At 46.3% G+C, this 21,713-nt stretch overlaps 1 protein-coding gene across 1 annotated transcript; it reads right to left on the bottom strand.

Annotated features, from left to right (window-relative positions):
- Positions 1 to 1,087: 1,087 nt before the first annotated feature.
- Positions 1,088 to 1,870, bottom strand: lrrc3b (leucine rich repeat containing 3B). The gene has a single exon (XM_070922261.1). The coding sequence runs from the start codon at positions 1,868 to 1,870 to the stop codon at positions 1,088 to 1,090; it is 783 nt and encodes a 260-aa protein (XP_070778362.1).
- Positions 1,871 to 21,713: the final 19,843 nt, after the last annotated feature.

The following is a 21,713-nucleotide window of genomic DNA, read 5'->3' on the forward strand; positions in this document are numbered from 1 at the left end:
GTGTCCACCTCAACATCTGGGAGAGTTAATCTATGAGTCATAGGCTGCAGCGTTAACAACTCCCGTTATTCATTCATCCTCTCTGGGTGGCTTTTGTGCCATTGCAGTAACTGCGACCCTGAACCGTGGTTGGAAGGCCAACCACGAAGGCCAACGAAGCTAATCTCACCAGGCTCTGAAAGGCGGCGTAGCAGGTAGCGTTGACGAGCTAACTTAGCCTAGCCACAATTTTATCTCTTCATTTTGATTAAAACATATGAGTTGGCATCTCATAATGTTTGAATTTTAGTTGAAATCAAATTTCTTTTCTTGACAGAAATGGGCTTCCACAGCTTCCAGCATTCTCCGTAGCCGCGATGTGATACGGTTGACTAAAATGTTCCAGGGAACTCTTGCCTGCTTGTCTCTATCGGATTTGTCTTAAATTGTGATTTGTCTGTATAAAAAAAACTAAAAAAAAACAAAACAGAGGCCACCACTCCGCTCAAGGCAAGCAGGACGATAAGACCGTGGATTCAGAAATGCTGAAATGTTTGTGCAAAACTGTAAATTCAGATATTTCCATTTACAATTAATTCTAAAAGGGGTATGAGAGATGCAGTTGGTTTAGCAAGTGTTCGCAAAAACTCAATGTACATTTTAACGTGGGCTTTGAGATACCAAGATGAGGGCTCTGGGAAATCAAGTTTAGGGTGTCATTACAAATATATTTCTTTTTTTGTTCTTTTTTTAAGTCAGATATTCAATTGAAATTTTCATCTAAAAAAAGAAAAAAGAAAAAAAAAAGCCATTTTCATGTCGATATTTAAACCTGAGATTCAAATTTTCAAAACTCCATATGCAACTTTTGTAGAAAAGACAATGTTGGTGTTATAGTATTGGACTCTGTGGCCTTCTCGTCTCAGATCAGTCACAAACAAACCCTGGTAAGGACGTACGACAAAATTTCCAAAGTACAAAGATTTCTCAGCAGATTTGATGCTCACATCACCTAAAAGTTTGGAATAGTAAACACTATAAATGTGGGTCCAGTTACATAAACATTTTGGTGTTTGTTAGGTTTGCGTGGGACACTTTGACACTGCTGTCAGACAACAGTGCTTATGTCGTCAGCCTCGTCGGGTTTCTTGGGCTTGCTGGGGAGAGACTTGAGGTACTCCAGGTGGCGTCGGGCGTCCTCCTGGTTCTGACGAACATAATACACCACATACGAAATGACCATGGCAAACCAACCGAACATGGTCACCAGCATAGCGTAGTCTGTGGTCCTTTTAGCCAGGTTACAGAGGTCAGTGTCCACCGTCAAGAAAGGTCGTCCCTCGTGGTCGCGAAGCTCCGAGCTCCTGCAGAGAACCCGAGCGGCGGCCTCGTGGTTGTGGGCCATTCCGCCGATGGCCTGCTGGAGGGCGCAGTCACAATGCCAGGGGTTATCGTCCACAATGACGCGGGCCTTGAGCCGAGCGAAGGCATCCTTGTGTACGCTAGTGATGCGGTTGTGGGAGAGGTCCAGCACCTGTAATGTCGCCTCTATGCCACTGAAGGCACCTTCCCCTAAAGTCTCTACCGCATTGTATGAAAGGTTCAGCTCCCTCAAAAGCCTGAGTCCGTGGAAGGCTTGATCGGGCACGGCGCCTATCTGGTTGTGGTCCAGTCTCAGCAGGACTGTATCGACCGGGAGGCTGGGGGGGATCTCTTTGAGGCGCGACTGACTGCACGTAACGTTGAGGCCGTGGAGGTGAAGGTCGCGTTGGCAGACGCAGCCCTTTGGACACATGCTGGCCGAGGGGAAGCACAGGGCCATGAGGACAAGGCTCTGAAGGAGCAGGCACATGGGGATGGAGCGCGACAGCCACAAGTCCAGCAGAGTCATACTGACCAGCTGTCAGCAGCATCCCGCCTGGGGCCACAACACCGCCGCTGGTCCCTTACGCACATCGCATCGTGGCGACTGGTCCTCACTGTCTGCCCACTGGGGATACTGAAGCGTGGACAGATGTTGTCATGCTGCCTTGAGGCCTGGAACAAAATCAAACAGAAAGACAGGGTGAACAAACAAGGTTCCTGCATTTTATTTGTTGCTCCGTTTGTCATTATCACCATCATGGGCCCTTCAAATATATCGGATACTTGTGTTACATTGATGTCATTGTTAACAATTCAACAGGAGCCCATACTTTTCTAGGGACGTCCCAATCAAGTTCTTTTGGCCCTGATCCTGATCCGAGTCCTTAAATATTGCGCTACCGCTGTGTTTCTCCCTGTGTACCGTTTGTCCCCGTTCCCTTTTCTGCTCGCTGTAGCTCTGCCCAGGTGTGCCACACCCTGATTGCCCAATGAGGTGCACCTGGCCTGGGCAAGATCCTAACTAGCATCAGACGGGGAGAGGCATCTGGCATGGGGACTGCTGGTTTTTAAAGGTGTCTCACTGCGGTTGATTGAGTCTGTGGTGGAGTTTTTGTTCGTCCCATAGGGCCGCCAAACGATTTGACGTAACAATACCACTTAAATACTTAGATATTGACTAAAAATGTATCTGTAAAAAAATGTATCAGCTGTTGCCAAATACTGGAGGTCGTGGTTCAGAAATCTAGTTTGTAGTTTACAAGCTTAAATTACGGACATGATATGAGTGAAGGTTTAATTGGGAGGTTCCAACTCTTAATATTGATGTGACGCAATCAGCTGGAGAGAAGACGGAGGAACTCTCATAAATGGTCTCACTTTTCAACCAATCACGGTTCCCAAAAGTCGCTTTATATTTAAGTCTCATTCACCCATCCACACACCGATGGCGACACTTCCACATGATGGGCGTAGCCGGGGATCGGACCCCCAACCCGCTCTTACCCTGGCTCTACCTCCCGTGCGACAGTGCTAACCACCGCGCCACCGCGCCACCATGCCGCCCGCGTTCCACTTGCGATTGCGCAGCGCTTTTACAGAGCGGAGCTTCTTCCAAACGATCTTCGGCACACGAACCAGACAGCAGAGCTTTTCATTTAAAGTTACTCATCAAGTTACTCATGGAATTCACGTTAATTAGCAACAGCTGACATGACCTGCTGCCGGTGGCTCAAAAATGCCGGCCAGCCGAAGGTTTTCCACGCTGCTCTTCGCTGATGATAATACGTGTCTGAGCTTGACTAGTCCACGACCTCACAGTCTGGACTCAGTCACTCGCCCGGCTGTGGTGGACAAAACACAGTCCAGTACCAGTAACAGAAACACAGCACGGTGAACAAAGGATCAGATTCGGATTTATTTCAGTTGATACTGATCCATCAAAATGTGCCTCAGGACATCTTATTTTTCAGGGTTTTTAAAAAAAAAGAAAAAAGAAAAAAAAGAAAGGTGGCTCAAAATGTATCTTCCGCTTCCGTTGGAACAGGTCCGGCTATTTTGTAATGACATGATGAGGACTGTGAATGTGCAAAAACAAACAAACATGCACGGTAGTCAGCGGCGACTTTCTTGACTTGCAAACTTTTTCATTTTGAAATTGAAAAACATCATGTGTGTAATTCATGGTTCAATTCAAATAGAATAAAAAAAACAAGCCACCCCGCGGGACCCTGAAGACCCGAGAACTTCAGGGAGTGGACCCTGTTATGTTTTATTCTTATTTATAATCAATAGTAAATGAGGGATGATATGGAACATAAAGAAACCATCTGCAAAAGAGTTTCTTTTTCTCTTTATTAGCAGTATCAGACCATGATGATCCAATATTCACTGAGTGTATTTACATTATACAGCTTACAGCACACACTTAGCCTTAGGAGCTAAAATGTTCATATTTAATATAACAACAACAACAAAAAAAAAGGTGCCAGCAGCTTACTGTGTTACTGTACAAGTCTTTAGACTTTGTTTTTAATAATGTGAAGGCTAAGCTGCTCCCCACGAGCTACGCTAAAGTTTAAAGGACAGGTGGAATCCCTGTGTCCCACACCCCTCTGTATTCGATGTCATGTTGACTCGGTCTTCTTACAGAGCCTAAAGCAGGCAGAATATAGGAAAATATGACCAGCCTAACAGCTTTCCTTTGGTGGTTTCCTATTATATTTTGGAGCTTCTTCTTTTTTTTTCCTGGCAGCTGTCGTTCCCGGGGCAAACATCTGCCTTCATGGCCGATGACGGGGCTAAAAATGGATTGGATTGGCCTGGACCTGGAGTCTGCAGACCAGCTCAGGACATCCTCAGGTGCACGGTTAAAATTATACGGTGTAGATCATTCAAACATCCTGGTCTTGGTCATACAGTATGTGGGACATGATGTTTGCGTGGTTACCTGGCTGCAGTACAATCTGGTAATCCATCGCTATCATAATAATAATAATAATAAGTGGAAGCCAGCAGTTTAAGTTAAGAGGTCTGCCTGCGAAATCCTCTCACGATCAGGGGTATCAGCAGGACGGGACACTAAAAGTAGAATAGATGCCGCTTCAGCTGGTGGCGCCCTAGGTGACCGTCTAGCCAGCCTATGCCGAAAGAAAAAAAAAAACAAAAAACGGGCCCTGTCCACGCCATCATATGCGATGCATCCGAAATAAACCCACGTTTTTATTCCCAACCCCTGCAGATAGTATCTCCACAACAGCATTCATGCACTCTGAGAGGCTCTGAAGTCTATACCGCTCATACAGGCGACACAATGGTAGTCTAACAGCAGCCTATGAGGAAGTGAGGAGGCGAGGGGAGCGTCTGTTTTCGGCAGGAGGAGCATCAAGCTGTTTATCCAGCTGCCGCTCTGCCACCAGAGGAAAAACCTGCTGTTGTTGTTGTTGTATGGATACAGGCTTTGTGCTGGATCTATTAAACCTGCACGTGCGCTTATGTGAGGCCTGATCTTCTGCGCACGGGGGCCCTCATTATCACTGTTCATTAAAAACCACCTCATATAATGACCTGACTGCTACTGGTTTGTTCATCAAGGAGAGTCACGGCACAATGGGAATAACAAAAAGCTGTAAGCGGATCCGCGGGGAGTGGACTAAATAGTGGGACTATGATATCCCACAATACAATTCAATTATGATGGTGAAGCCGGGTTTGTGTAGAGACTTTTTTTTTTTTATTTTTTTTTTTTAAAGAGCGTAGTGTGTACTGTACCCATCAAGTGTCTTTCAGCCAGTCCTGGGGGTCCAATTGTTGCTGTTCAAAATGCTGTTTTCCTGTATTTGGATACAGTATACCATAATGATCTTCCCTTAGAGGTGACTTCAGCTTCAGTGTTTCGAAACAGCACGGACTAAGAGTCTACAGCCACACAGACGATTTTACAAAACCCTGTTTTTGACGGTCTATATGGTACATAATGTATTTACACCATGTCCCATCCGCTAACATGGAGGCTAACATATACAGTCTATGATTTACACTCACTTATAATTACCTCTCTGTATTGCAGTTTCCATTGTTAGAGGCGGGGTCCGCCATTCCCTTCCTGGATTCAGACTGCTTTCACAGACATGAGGGATCATGAGCATGTGTGTACACAGTTTTAAAAAGGATGCAATGATTCACTGCCAGTGCAAATCCAACATTCCCTGCTGCTGCTGGTTCACATTCACAGCGTTCTACTGGGTTTTATTGTGAGGCGGTGACAGGAAACACTGTTTGCCACAGAGGTTAGCGCTGACCAAAAAAAAAAAATCATGAATCAAAACAACGGAGTGAGCCGTTAGGCGAGAACTGCTAGAGCTGCAAATATGGTCACTTCTGGTTCCAAAAAACCCCCAACAAAAAACAAGATGGCGACGGCCAAACCAGAAGCCCACAAACCAACGGGCGACCTCACGGTGGCTACGTCCACTTCTTTTATACAGTATATGATGCGGACGCTTAGCAAGTTATGTTTACCATGTCCGCCATCTTAGTTTAGCTTGTCAGCATGCTAACATTGGCTTATCAGCACTAAACACAAAGTTCAGCTGAGGCTAATGGGTGTGCCATTAGTTTTGCGGGGATTTATGTCAATCATACATTTTGACCCGACGAAGGCGCTAGATGACAAGGCAGAGGGTCACCACATTCGTTTGCGATCCATCCTGGGGGGGGGGACATGAAACTTCCATGCCAATCCATCCGACGGTTGACGAAACACTGCCCTCAAGACTACAGCCGTCATCCTGTTTGCGGCACTACAACAACACCAAAGTCATTACAATTCATCCTCTGGGAACCATGAGCGTCTGTACAAAACACTGTGCCAATCCATCTGGCAGACACTGAGATGACCTACCGGTGGCGCCGGAGGTAAAAGTCAGGGAATCATCAAAGTCATCCGGATTGATGCCGCGTGTGCAAAAAGTCAGGGAAATCCATCGGACAGCTGTTGAGATATTTCAGTCGGATTTTTCAAAGTGATGGACCGGCAGAACATTTTCAGCCAGCGTGACTAAAAAGAAGACTGCGCTGTCAAATGGAACTTGAGGGGCCTTTCAGATGACATGAATATGCCACTGTGTGAAGTCTTATTTCTGTCCGTTTAACCAACAGCCCTGCTCTGAACGGCTCACGGCTTACAGATGGGCCTTGTGCCAACGTCTAGTGTTTAAAGCCTTTCTTTTTGCTGCGCTCACGTGTGGCATATTCCTAAAAAAAAAAAAAAAAGATATGTTTAAAAGGATAAGTCTGGTGATATTCTATGTTTTTCTTACTGTCAAGTCTCACCAAATCACCCGAATCAACAATGAACGTATCCTACTAACAAGTACTGTGTGTGTGTACCCACAGCCTGTGTGCCATAGAGCTCCATTGTTGTACAAAAAGTTAGCACATTAATATATATAAATATCATCCTTCTACTCAAGTAAAAGTACAGTTACTTTACTTAAAAGTAAAAAGTACTCTGGGTAAATGTTGCTGCCTTACATATTTAAAAAAAAGCGGGGGCTAACGTCATTAGGCTACGTGTATATCACGTCTCAGCGTTAGCTCGCTTAAATATATGCGGCCTCAGAAACAGGGCTCATGAGATTACCGGCATCTGCTCCTCACACGGGGCGCTCGTGCTTCAGCACTGTCAGAAACGCACCTGGACTCTCCCTTTGATGGGATTTTGATGGACACAGCTTGTACAAAAGAGAACGGTTAAGATGCATTTTGTGTTCGAGAGCACGTTTCGGAAAGACATCTGACATCCAGCTAACATGGCAACAGATCCACCTTCCATACTGTGAGCCGTTTCTAGTTGGTTGTTGTTCTAGCCCACCCGGTTCTAATGTGAAGTATTTGGATAGAACATGAGAAAATCTGTATATATATATATATATATATATATATTGACAGATGAGAGCAAGGGTGCCTTCCTTCTTGGTGACCCGAGTATTGACTGCTTTTCTAAAAATTGTCCATTACGTAAGGTGCCGATTTCTATGGCGGACTCAGCCTACAAAAGATTTCTACAACCATCGGTGGTGTTCATAACTCAGCCTGTATTGATCATATTTTGACTGATACATGAGCCGCGTTCGCAGGCAGTATCAGTGGCCATAAATTGATTAGACTACTATGCTGAAGTCTGGGGTTAGGATTGTTTACCGCAGGTCATACACAAGAAACATTTCATGGACAAATGAGTGGGGTTAGTGGATGAGCATGCTCCACTTAGAAAAAAAAAAAAAGGGTCTGATGATGAGTTGAGATCTTTTAACGCTCCAACCAAACCACTTTGTGGAAGCCAAGGGGGATCTATATAAAGAACAAAGCCAGGATGATGGGATTAAAAGCAGAGCAGAGGTCCACCAACAGGACCCTGGCATAGGCTCCTGAGGAGTCCACGTGTTTGAGGAAGTGGAGGGCAGTTGTTGACTACATCATCTGCAGACCTGTTGGCTCCGTAGGTGAACATCGGGGGGGGGGGGGGCCCAGTGGAGAGTCAGTAATGGATCTGAGGTGTGACAGCACAAGACGCTAAAATTACTTCATTACCACAGGAGGTCAGGGCGACGGTCGTGTGTAGTCAGCAGGTCCTGTGGTCCTTGTTTTTTTTGGGGGACGGGGATGATGGTGGAGGTTTTGAAGCAGCCTGGCACATGGCATGTCTGCAGAGGGGTGGTGAAGACACCGGAGACAGCTGATCAGCTCAGTGCTTAAGGGTGGATGGAGAGACTGGAGTCTGGCCCAGCTGCTTCCCGGGGGTTCTGCCTCTTGAGGTTCCTCTCCAGGATGGAGAGAGTTGTCGCCATGGTAAGGGCCTCTGGGGTGGGCAGTTGTGGAGAGGCCCAGGCCCCTTGCTGAGGTAGGGGAGGTGTAGCGGGTGAGCTGGAGCTGGTCGACGGAGTCAGAGAGGATGGTGTCAGGCACAGGTCGTAAGTGGAGTGGTGGGGGGGGGGGGGGGGGGGGGGGGGGGGGGGCTTTAGGTTTATAGTTGGTTATATGTCTGAGCCCCTTCGCAAACAGAACCAGAGTCGTTTGATGAGAATTCCTGGTGTAGTTTCTCAGAATACAGGCTTCTCTCACGGCCTTGCTAAACCTGTATTTTGACTTTCTAAACCGGTCCATGCCACCACTCCTGAACCCATCTTCCTTATCCGACCTTAGATGTCCGAGTTTGGCTGTGAACCAGGGTTTGTCATTTTTATAACTCACCCTGGTGCGTGATGGCACACAGCAGTCCTCACAGAAGCTTATGTATGACGTTGCAGCCTCTGTGAACTCATCCAGACTGTTGGTAGCAGTCCTGAAGACAATCCCAGTCAGTCCAGTCCAAGCACGCCCGAAAGTCCTCCACTGGTCCACACCAACACCATCTTGATCTTCGATGTTCAATCTTCAATCCTCACCTGTCTGGATGTCACTCTGCGAGCCCCGCGCACCGCAAAGTCCTCCACAGTCGGCGCTAGGTTCATTATGTAACCAGTCCACTCAGCCTCTCTGCCCCACTGCACTCCTCAAAGGTGAACACTCAGAGCTGAATGAGAATCAGCAGTCACGGGAGTCTGGGATTATTGTCAAAATAAGCAGAAAGGCCTCACACACACACACACACACACACACACACACACACACACACACACACACACACACACACACACACACACACCTCACTGAAGGTCAAGGTTCCCACGTGAAGGTAGAAAAGTTAAAGAACCACTTAAAGAAGTACAAAACAAAAAAGGGACTATTTTCTCCTGTCTGAGCAATGCTTGTTAAAAACTACAAAAAAAAAGGCCAAATTTTTATTCAATCTCATGTTTAGAAAAGAGAATCTGATCCAATTCTTGAATTTGAACAGCTGGGACACTGTGATCCAAGATAGCGAAATCTACAAGTTTGTGGCGACCGTGGCATCAATGCAGTCTGGTCTTTTCACAATTATGTTTTTAGGTCTGCTTTTGCTTCCGTTTTGTTGTTGCTTGATCAAAACTCACCAAGCCTTTGAGAGAAAAAAAAAAAAAACCTACCAAAATTAGACTATCCAACACTGCAATGGTCGCAGTGGATGAGTGCATTTGCATATCAAATCCCATATCAAAACAGACTGCTGTTGTGTCGTGGCCTGTTTAAAAGGTCCGAATATGCTTTTATTAGAAGGCGGCTTGTGAGATGTAAGATTTATTCGCCATTTGTCACCATCATTGTGCAAATTTGTAATTCCTATGACGTACTCTCTCACATTGTGAAATGGTATCCAGTAACTGACTATCATAAATGTTAATGTCACCTTAAATGTTCGCAGCTGTTCGAGAAATAAAAAACTAAGACCACATTTCAGCGGTCTATATGAAGACTAAATGCTGCTTATATATATGGCTGCAGTTTGCTTCAAGCCTTAAGAACCTTTAGCTGTAGCTCGAGAGGAGCCGCTGCAGTTGACCTGAATGTCCTGACAAACCACTTGATGGTGCCTACCAAAAAGGTTTCCTTGCTTTAGAAGTTGTCGCTGGAAAAGGTTTGCTCAAATGCTTAAAAAGGAATAGTTCAACATTTCGGGGGGGGGGGGGGGAACGCGTGTATTCGCTTTCTTTCAGAGAGCGAGGTGTGGAGATGGACATCAATCTCACGTCGGTTGGTTGAGTACAGAGCTGGAGTCAGCACACGGCTAGCCTAGCTTAGCACAAAGACTAGAGTGTTGGAGCAATTTCTTGACGAACAGCAGCGTATCCCTCCGCACAGTGCAGTCTGCAGCATCTCCGAACTGCGTCACGTTTTGCTCGACGTGGTCACTGGGCACAGGGTTTGCCAAACCTGGCAACTTTTGTTTTGATGACAAGACTCTGGGAAGCTGCACACGGTCACTGTGCCAGGCTGTTGTTCGCCGAGACATAGCTCCAGTAACTGTAACTCCCTCTAAAACCAGAAACAAAAAGCAGTCACCGTTTTGAGCATGATCAAAGTCTCGTCCTAGCCTTAACTAAGCGGTTTTAGTTGCCTTAACTTATTAAGTATATGAAAATGCTCATGTCAAATCATTTTAACAGTCGTGTTGGTTGTTACGGAAGGCAAATGGCCTAATCTGTGTTGTTGTTTAGGAATTAGGTCTTTTGTCCTTCAGAGTTTATTTCATGGCATACCTGCAGGTGCATAAAAATGCCATCCAACCTGCTGTGGAACAGGAGGGCTGCAGCTGGGGAGCCCAGTGCGAGAGAGAGCGTGACCTCCATGACCTCGCTCTTCTATCACTCTGCATTTGATATTAAACATTAAAAACACTGGGCCGTGGCGGCAGTCTGCTCCATTCCTTTCCTCCCCGAGAGGTACGAATCGACGAAACCTTCTGAACTGCAGCCTCACTAAAAAAAAAAAACTTCTGCTGTATTTAAAACTAATCCATGTTTCAGTATCTGAAATCCTCCATCTAGCATTTGGTTAAGTCCCAAATTGAATACGGGAGGGTTCCCAGCGGATTCCTCACAGGGATTTGTATAATACGCTGAAATTGAACCTTTTTTGGAAGGTAGGAAGAAACGCGTGATCCTACACAGAATTTCAAGCAGTGCGTGCAGCCGAGACATCTCCCGGTTCAGGTCAGAGGTTCTTGAGCAGCGCCTCCTCAAGAGTTCAATTTTTCTTCTCCAATGTTTCAAGGATTCTTGGCCTGGGTTATGAAACCTCTCGCTATCATCCATGTGTTTATGTACCAGTCAATTAAGGTACCTAATGATTCAAGGACGGCATGGGGAAAAATAAGGAAATGTCCCGCTCGCAGACGGAACAATCCTGCAGAAAGTAGTTACCAAGGGATGCCAGAAGTCGACTTTAAGGAGGTTTCTTGGCTTTTACTGGATTCCATGAATGCTAGATAGATCCCTGACTTGAGGTTTGAAACATCCGCTGGGACTCCTATAACACACATAGTACGAACATCCTTTAATTTATGAGTTTCTGGCAGCAAATGCATTGTCATAATAAAGAGATTACATATAAGCGTGTTTGGAATAAAGGCTGTTCTTTAGTAAGCACTGGTGTGATTGAAGATTTTTGTCTAATGTCTAGGTTACATCTTAAAAGGTCTCAGTATGCTTCTAACGAACTAGTCCATAAAAAAAATGATTGTCCGACTGTGTCTGAAGGCAAAAGTGTTTAAATCTGTTCCCAATGGGTGAACAGCCCTCCCCCTTTGAGAACAGGGTTTCTTTAAGATGTCATCCTAGGTTACATCTTAAGGTCTCAGCATGCTTGGGATGATCCCGAAGATGTAGTTCAATCCAGGATATCTGACTGGAAGAAAGAATAATTTCAAATTGCCTGCTCGACATGTCGGAAAAGATGGCGGTATCTATTTGTATTCTAACGTCTTGTTGAGAATTCACTTCAATACAGTCAGCATCTAATTGGAGGTAGCATCTAGTGGCCATCAGAGGAACTGCAGCCACGACAACCTGATCAAAAAATAATAATAATGGCACGAGACACTCTGTAGGAATCTTTTGACTAATTTAATAATACCAGCTACTTACAATATTGCTATTCCACAAGACCTGACTATTAGACAACCTAATATTAAAGCTCACCATTTTTATTTTTTACCAATGGATGAAATGGATAATATGATAGCGACAGGGAACCATCACGTAATTCTGTAGTCCCCCCCCTCAAGTGGTTTCTACCTGCATCAGAACTGCCTGCAATCAGAATGTTCGTGCCTTTCCTGAGAGAGGGAGGAGCTCGCAATCACAGAATCATTAGCCTGCCGGTGAGAAGCACTTACTGTCTGTCCGGTACTGCCCCCCGCCCCCCCCCCCCCCCCCCAGCAGGATGAATTACAAGGCAAGGCTGGCAGGGCTGACACGCTACAGCCTCCGAAACCACACAGCAAAAAGCTCCTACGCAACGCTATCACAGGTTAGATCGTGAAAGGTCAGACCACCTCGCCTGTGAGAATTGGGGATAACACGCTGTGCATCAGATAACGGGCTAAAATAGCAGGTGACATATCTGACACTGCCATTTCTGTGTTTAAAAAGGAGGGTGGGCGGGGGGGGGCATGTATACACCGGGTTGCAGCATTGATGAGCTCAACGTTGAGGCAGTTCATGAGGTCAAAAATGTTTTGTTTTTTTTATTTCTGAACCATTTAAAAATATGATCATCAAAAAAAACCCCACAACATTCTGGTTCTTAGATGACGAGGCTACGGTGCGTGTTAATGTGTGCCATTTACCGAGTACGAAGGCGATAAATGACCCCCGCCAGAAGAAACAGCAGGTGGCGGCCACATTTGACACAATCGGCGCACCAGGGGAGTCAGAGATCACGAGGTCTCATTTTTGGGCCTCATCAAAACACCTCCAGCTGCACAACAGGCGACCTCATCCTGCAGCTGGCCGTGGCAACGCCAACATCATGAGCATTATTAACAAGTAGAGTGGGGTCCATGAGACTGAAGGTGCATACTGGTCCATTTCAAATCCCCCCCCCCAAAAAAAGGTGCCAATAACTAAAAAAACAGGGCATGGAGTTTAAGTCAGGGCCTAGGCATGGATTTCTATATCTGTGCTAATACGATACCTTACTTTGGCGAATCTAAAAACACTATTTGTAGTAATTTGTAGCAAATTAAAAGCTCTTCCTAAATAGAACATAGACTTTTGACAACGTCAGCTCGGAACTGGGAACCTGTGACTTCAGGACATTTTCTAGAGCACCAAAACAACCGATTCACGAATGGTAGCGGGAAAACAACCGACAGCTGCACTCCAGGGTCCACAGTCCCATCTACGAACTATGAAGCTGCTACTGCACAAGCTCTCTGTACAACTGAGACAGGGCTCCAGGACTGCTGCAGGGTTCACCTCGTCAGTCGGGAGTCTGGCTGCCGCCTTGAGGACGTGGAACAACCAAATATGAATCGACACCTGCTGAGCGGTGGTGCACCATGAGGTCTGCATGGAGGATCCAGCTGTTGCTTTGTGTGTCTCTCTGTGTGTGTGTGGGGGGGGGGGGGAGGAGGGGGGGGGGTGCTCCCTGCCTTAACACAACTATTTAACTGCCTGCATGCATTTGATCCATTTGAGAGCTCTGCAAACACAGCCTGTCGTGTCTATGGGGAAAACAAACAATAGCACACAATAACACAACAATTAGCTCCCCAAGACAGACGCAATGTTCCCAGCGTCTCCGGACCAATAAGCCTAACGTTGCCCGAACGGTGCCCCCCCGCCCCCCCCGGTACGCCTCATAAACGAGAAAGAACGTCACGCAAAACTCAATTGAATCATTTAGCGAATTTAATGTGTCCATCTTTACTGGCAGGCAACACTTGGACTTGTTGCAAAACAAGACCCGGATTCGGAATCTGTGGGAGCGACATCACATTTCGGCAGACGCCGAACACACCCAGCAGCGGTTGTTTCAATTTGCATTTGAACTTTTAGGAACGGCTCGCACCGGCCGTTGCCGCCCTTCGCCGGTGCATTTTATCGGAGAAAAGGTGACGAGAAACTGCAGGCGAGGGAGGGATAAAGTTGGAATTTTGCGATAAAAGACACGGCTGGCTGTGCGTTCTGTACACGCCGAAGGAATGTCTGGCTTTAAACGCTTGCATTTCTTATTTGATAATGTGATATATGTTGTGTCAAGAGGGTAATAACCAAAGAAACCTGAAATTGGTGTGTTTTTTTTAATGGCGTCTGGCAGGACGTTCCCTGTGAAAACATCACGCATCAGCCGACCTGAACTGCCGATACCAAATACAAGCGTACGGTTGTCCGATTGAGAGAAAAGCCAGAAACGTCAAGCCCGAGTACACAATTAGAACCCCCCCCCACAGCATTTCAATGAAAAGACCAAACGTGTCAAAAGACAATTACCTCCGCGCAACAACTAATGAAGGCAGCGACCATAGCGGAGGACAGACAAGCGCAGACGTAGCACAGGCAGCGGCAGGCACAGGAGCAACAGGCGACACAAGTCTCCTCACCTGCGGACGCGGTCGGAGGCTGCCGGAGTTGGGGCGGGGGGGCGGCGGCGGCGGCGGGGGGGGGGGGGCGCCGCTCACATCACCATGAAGCAGTAGGGACCGGCTGAGCTCGCCCGCCTGCTGGAGTGTCCGCTCACTGGTGAACAAGTCGCAGTGTGAATTCGCATCTTCACCTTCCCGCATGAAACACCGCACCGGAGTGAATGGGGAGAAAGGGAGGGGTTCTGCGCCCGGTAGCCGCCCGGTAATAAGGACAGCACCACTTCCGGTCTCCACTTTCAGCGTAAAACCGTATGCAAATCGGTGTTAGGGTGCTTAACTCCCGTAGACCCCTTTTTCCTGTTAGTAAATATTATGTTTGTTTGTGGGCGGAGCCTAGGTGGAGGCAGAATAACACCCCTGAACAAGCTAACGCTAGCTAGCAAGTTTTGTTGGCTTTTTTTTCCTCTCCTCTTTTTTTTTTTTAAACAATGGCCGAAGAAAATGCGAGTTTCTCTGAACACGTTCGGCCACTCGCTCGGTTAAAGTTAAAGGGGACCTATTATCCTAATTCGCAGCTCTGTATTGTTCATTTTGGGATTCCACTAGAGTAGCTTAGCACGATCCGCGGTTGGGAAAAGCCCTGTGCCTGGAGCAGAGACGCCATATAAGGACATCCGTGCCTCTCTGACATCAGATAGACCCGGCGCTTGAAAAAATGCAGGCCTACAAGACTTGAAATGCGAAGATTTAACAGATTTGACTTTTGTCTCTGGCCAAACAACTAGCAACGAGAGATATCACCCCCCCCCCCCCACCCCCAGTTTCTGATTAGGTGGGCATGACAGACCTATAGACGCATAACCTACGACAGAATACTTTCTTTAACCTCACGTGATATGAAGTGTGAGCCACAAACACGGGCATTTTGGACGACCGGCTCAGTTCAATCCTTTTCGCTTTATTTTGTTTAAACACCTTAGTTGGTCTATTGGTATATCTGTCATTTGGCCTTTGTTCAGTTGTGACAGTAGAGACCCCCCAGTACCTGTCAGACCGCCTCCACCCCTGTACCCCGTCCAGGAGCCTTGCGGTCCTCGGACTCAGGTATGCTCACCACGTCTCCTTATGTGTTTTTTGTCCGCCTCCTACTGTAAAGCGTCCTTGGGGTCAATATAATTGTTACCCTACAGCGTTAGAAACACTGCTTTTATTTTGAAAGCAGAATCACCTGGTTTCCTGGCCTTGTTGTGGCGAACCGCAGTAGCTTGATGCAGCTGTGGCGCTCACCACAGAGAGAGCAGATGACATGAATGGAATCCTGCATGTGCTGTGTTGATGACAATGAATTTCCTAAAGGACAGATATTCTATTCATCTATCATTCATTTTATTGACATTATTATTGTTGTTGATGTTGTTGTTGTAGGTGTGGGGTGGTGTATTCGAGGGACCCACAGCTGCCTGGGCCCTATAACATACCAGGGATGACAGACAAATGTCTATATCTCTACAGTGTATCTACGTTCTGTATCTAGAACAGAGTTCTTTTTCATGATCAGAATATAAACATCTCATCTCGCACCCCGTGAGGCCCCCTGTCCCTGCGGGACATTAAAGCTGTGGCATTACGGGGTGTCGAATGGCATTCGCTCGTGAAATTGTCACAGTGTTTCAGCAGGTCACGCAGGCCCAAAGAGAACCAGGTCACGGCAGCGCACATTCCCTACCGATGCAGGCCACGGCCGTCTGCCTTGGCGGCCAGCCACCACCACCCCCCCCCCCCCCCCCCCCCCCAGCCCTCAGCCAAAACTAGCAGGGCAGGACGCCGTCTAATGCTGTCCACCTCCGGTGTGATGACCGCAATCGCGCAGTGCAGTTTGTTTGATGACATTTCTGCCTCAGGCGAGCAGCAGAGGGTTGGTGTCCGCCTCCGTCTGCCCATCCGTCTGTTTGAGCAGCGCATCTTGAAAACGGCAGTGAAGGCCTCGCCGCCATGAAATACTGGATATGGGCAGCCTCAGTTAAGCAAATACATTTTAATTTTTTTTTTATACAATTCTACATCTGATGTGTTGCAAGTTTATGGCGCGTTCAAGGAGTTACGATTGCTCTTTTTTGGCTTGTAGCAATAAAAGAATTTGCTGGGACCTTCATTATTTAATCATTTCATAAACAATTGAGTTTAACCAATGCATTTCTTCATGCGGAAGTTGACCAAAATAAAACAAAAGCAAATTTTGACCCAAGCGACACTGATAAGTCAGTATTTGGGTTGTGTTCTTCAACCCAAATGTGGTTATTTTTGAACCCAGCGGTTTTTAGGAGAGTCAGAATTCAGATAGCACTTTGCCAGGGGGGGCTGGATTAACGTGCCCAGGAGCCCAAGAGCCCAAGTACTGAAATGAGATGCTGGGCCCTTCTAAAGGCCTCTTCTGTGGGGCAGCTTGTACTCCGACACGACCAGGTTCAGTAGAAGTGGATGGCGCGACAGTTCCCTCCATTCCCTCAAAGGTCAGCACTGTCAAGCCAGGACGTAGCCAGGACAAATATTAGCCCCCCCCCCCCCCCCCCCGGTTATTCAAACCTGCAGCAACTGATTTGTTTTGGTCACTTGGGGGCAGCGGAAATGAGTTGTTAACACAAAAATATCACTTTATAGATGCCTTCATGAGTGATGTGCCCTTTATAAATTCAACGTGCCACATTTCTGACGTGCACGTCGATGCGTTTCATTGCGGTTGGTTGTCATGAGCACTGCTTAACGCAAACCTCTGGTGTATATATATATATATGTATATATATATATATATATATGTATATTTTTTATAGAAGATAAATGAATGCCTGAGAGTTGCTCGCTCATATTGATGGTATCCCCTCCAACCTTCCTGTGCCACCGACAGCATCCTCGACAGGTGCGCGTCACTGGGAAATCTTGATGGATTTTATTTACAGTTCTCCAAAAACTTGATATCCTCGAGGGGAAATTAAAATATTATTATTATTTTTAAAAATCGCTTTATTTAATTAAAAAAAAAAAAAAAAACAGCTGAAAAAAGAAGCCTGTGGTGAAAGTTACCGAGGTCCTCCAGACCTCAGGGACCACAGTGGTTCACCAAAGTTGAACTCAACTTGTGAGTGAATTCTAGATGCAGGTGTGACTGGACCTTTAGACTAAAACTAAATCAAAAGCAGGTTCCAAAAGGAACACTGCAAACCAGTTGAGAGACCGGAGGCTTTGGACTTTGGGGGGGGGGGGGGGGGGGGGGGCTATGGTTGTATATTCATCCTTGCAATTTCCTTACTTACAGAGTAAATATAGTTGTTGTCAGTGGGAGGATTTAAGCTACTTCGTGTTGTTCTTTTGTTGTGGTTATAGCTCAAAAACTGATATTATCCGGATTCCTCTGGCTCAGACTCAGTTAGGAATGGGGGTAACGAGACAGACTGGTTGATGACGACGCTTGGTGTTGTCTTTTAAATTCCTTGGCAACCCTGTTGTCGCTCTGCCCAAGCCCGACTGCTCATTTTAAGTGCATCCCCAAAAGGTGATTAGCGCAAGAAGAGTCATTATCCAAGGAGTGTGAGGACCTACACCCGCTTCCACTGCCCTCCCGAGACTTTCCACTGACGCTCAGAGGGACGAAACGCAGATTCATTCCTTGCAACTTGCAGGAAACAAGGTCACGGTTTGTTCCCGTCTTTACTTCGAGGTCAGTCGTCCTGTAGCCTGGAGATAATTGTACGCCGTGTATGGAGCCAGAGGGGAGTTCTGCTCAATACACAGCTCATTATGCCATTCACCTGGGGTGAAAGCATAAACAGCGCTTCCTGTTCAAATGTCACGGGATGACACGTTCTCACACGTTTCCGTCGACACTTTCCAGCCGTGTAATCGCACAAACGCTTACACGCACTTTGATAGGGAGCCGGATGAATTGAGCAACTTGTTTTCTTTGTCCCGCCAGAAGGAATGTCAACTGCTCATAAATCATTCATGAGTCATTATCGTATTGGATTTGGACGATGCAGTGGCCCCCCTCGCTGTTTCCTCGAACATCAACATGACCATCAAATAATGTTTTATCGATCTGCGATGCTCTCACGGAAAGGTCAGCTCCGATGAAGTGGGTTAGTGGAGTCTCGGCGGTCAATACACGCAGAGGGGATGGCGGCGCGCTTGACGGGACAGATGGAGGGATTTTTCTGTCACTGGCGCTGATCAGAGGCAGTATTTCCTCGCATTTACATCCGCTCAAAGATGACAAAAAGAATGGAAATTCATGTCCATTTATAGACGCATTTTATTTGTTCAGATAGAAGAGGCCTAAACCCAAATCTCCCTTATCTATTGATCCATTAGTCATTCTGTCCGTCCATCTGTCTGCTAAATGCTTTGGTTCAGAGCGAGATATTTTCACAATGACTTCCTAGATATCCACATTTACTGCGGATGCTCAAGGTCCCCAGAGAATCAGAGGGATTCATTAGTAATTTGATGACCCTCTGATCTTTTGTTGATCACTCCCATTGGATAAAACATTTTCCTTATTTTGAAATCAAATGGAATGATTTCCATATAATCTGGATAATCATGGTGCCCAGAGATTGAACCCTAATGTTACAGTGACCTCTTACCTTTTGCCTACCACCCTAGAGGACCGACCTTTTGGAGACCCCATTGGCTTTCCATCGGTACCTTTTGCTGGCTAAAATGAAAACTTTGCATGCAAGATATTTTACGTTTCGGCACTCACAGCTTGGTTAAGGTTAGGGGAAGATCATGGTCTTGGTTTAATGCAGACAAAGTTCACAGTGACTTAAAAGCGTGAACCGAAAGCACAATCCTTCCCTGACCTTAACCAAAGCGTTTCTGTTGCCTAACCTTTCCCTCGGACTGGACCCGCCGAGTGCTTTGAACCCTGACCACCTCGTCATCATTCGATAAAAAAAACAAACATAATCCAGGCAGCAAGGTTTGCCACCACAATATAACTGGGAAAACAATTTTGTTTTCTTGGTCGTGTTGCGAATTTGCGAAAACCAGATAAAAAGCGACCATTTTCCCACTGGTTTGTTGACACTTGAGTGGAAGTGATACTGTACCCATGAATAATTCCCACTATCTCCTACTCAGAACTACAACCAGGAGGCCGACATGAACAGGTTTTTTTCCCCACTCGGCTACTTGTAATTACGGTCTGAACAGTATGACGTAGTCATGGCTTCAATTATCCTTTAATGGCCCCATGGGTCTACTTTGAGCGCCACCCACCACCCAGGACAAATTTCACGTTTTTTAAACCACGAGTAAGGCTGCGTGAAAGAAACACAAAATCATCAGTAATATTGAACATTCTGTTTTCCGCACCTTCACATTATGGGGTGAAATGAACATTGCAGCAGCTCAGGGATGCCAGACTTTAGATAGTATTTTGATCTTTTGGCCGGGGAACTGAGGATGGTATGTTTGTCTCAAACAATGACCAGATAAATGGTTTCATGTTGTACATTCATCTTGACATTTGACTCAGCATAATGTAGTGGTTTGTTAAATAAAAGCCAAAGGCAGCAAACACACAAGTTTAAAACTACATGTCCGTGAGTGGCTTCAAATAGGCCTCATAACGGATGGATTACGAAGACAAGACTCGCTGAATGATGGTATCTCGTACCATGCAACACTGACACACACACACACACACACACGCACTACGGCTCAACTTACCCTGCTGATAAAGGGGCTAAAAATGGCCTGCCTTCATACAGCAATTAAATATGAAGAGGACATGATTATCCAACCGTTTCACCCTCTTATCTTCTCATCTCATTCCACTGGGAGGACTCACGCGTGTACTCTCAACCTAACGTCAGTACGAAACAATCAGGAACACCTTCTCTGTCATTTACACATCATTAACACTCCACAGCACTGAAATACAATGGAACCTTTGGGTCACGTTTCGATCTGCAAGAAAAACTAAAATAGACTTCTTGGGGGGGGGGGGGGGGGCGGGGGTCCATCCAATAAAACGGTATTCACTTCAAGCTTTTGAGGCGTTAGTGGCATTACTTTGGACAGAGCCACTGCCCCCACTCTTTGTGCTAAGCTAGGCTAACCACGCCCTGACTCTACACTTAACACACATGCATGAGGTTGATACTGATCCTCTCGTCTCACTCTTGGAAAGCCTTGAACTATTCCTGAAACTCAACGCTGGTTCCAAGTGCGTTGCGCCTGTAACCACACCCAGGGACCGCAGATAGAAACTAGCTAGCAGCTAAATCTGGTACAACGCATCTCCTTCTCTTTGAACGAGATGAACGTTTCTTGTACACGGTCCCTGGCAGATAAATTCCGCTAAACTAAACCCGACAATGCACTGACACGCCCTGGAGTACACTTCTACATCACGGCAGCAAGGCCAGCATTTGAACCACTGGAGGTCAGCAAAAAGCTGCTGAGTTCCCCTTTAAAGAAAACTGGACATAATGAAGTCCACCATGACGGTGTACATTCATGTATTTCGTTATGTCACTGTACTGCGTAAACGACAGCATAGTTACCATAAAAATAGGCAACGTTTGGCCTGCAGGTGGCGCTAGAGGAAAGGTCATCCCCAAAACCAAGCAATTAGATGAACGAGCACAGCACGTTTCAAATAAAGGGTCGGTGCAAACAAACAGAAGGAGGTGATCACATAAACCTAAATCAACCCGTTCATTAAAATTGTGTTGGATTAAAACAAACTGTATTAAATTGTGCAGCATGCCATGGCTACTCCCAGAATCCTTTAGTATACAGGGTTGAATATAGTCACTACAGCAGGCGAGTGGATCCCCTCGGCTGGGTCACGACTGACAGATTCTCTTGGCGAGCAGGGCGGGCTGTTTCCCCTGATATTTGGTGTAATAACCTCTACATCGCCTGCACTGACAGCTGCAGCTGTGGTCTTCCATCTCCTTCCCCAGTCCGACATTAATAACACTTGACATGCTTGCACTCACACCATGGGTAACACGCTGCGGTTGTGCCCGAAAAAGCCCCTATGGAGGGGTCGCTATACTGTCAAATGGCCAGCAATGCAAGAATTTAGCTTGACAAAATAATGAACGCGGTGTTATTGCTCTCGGCATCTAGAATCTTGAACTGAATGTGATGCAAAGAACCAGTTCTATCAAGCACAATCAAACACATTGCGTTGACTGACATTTCAAATGTCTTTTGGCCACTTCAGGGCAGCAAAGACATATTATCACCTTATACATATTGAATCAGGGGCGTAGCGAGGACGTTTTCACCAGCAGTCTACAAAAATCTTGGGTTTTGGGAGGTCAACCTTAACATGCAAACTAGGGGGAGA

Source organism: Enoplosus armatus, chromosome 16 (assembly GCF_043641665.1).
Source record: "Enoplosus armatus isolate fEnoArm2 chromosome 16, fEnoArm2.hap1, whole genome shotgun sequence".
Taxonomy (NCBI): Eukaryota; Metazoa; Chordata; class Actinopteri; order Centrarchiformes; family Enoplosidae; genus Enoplosus; species Enoplosus armatus.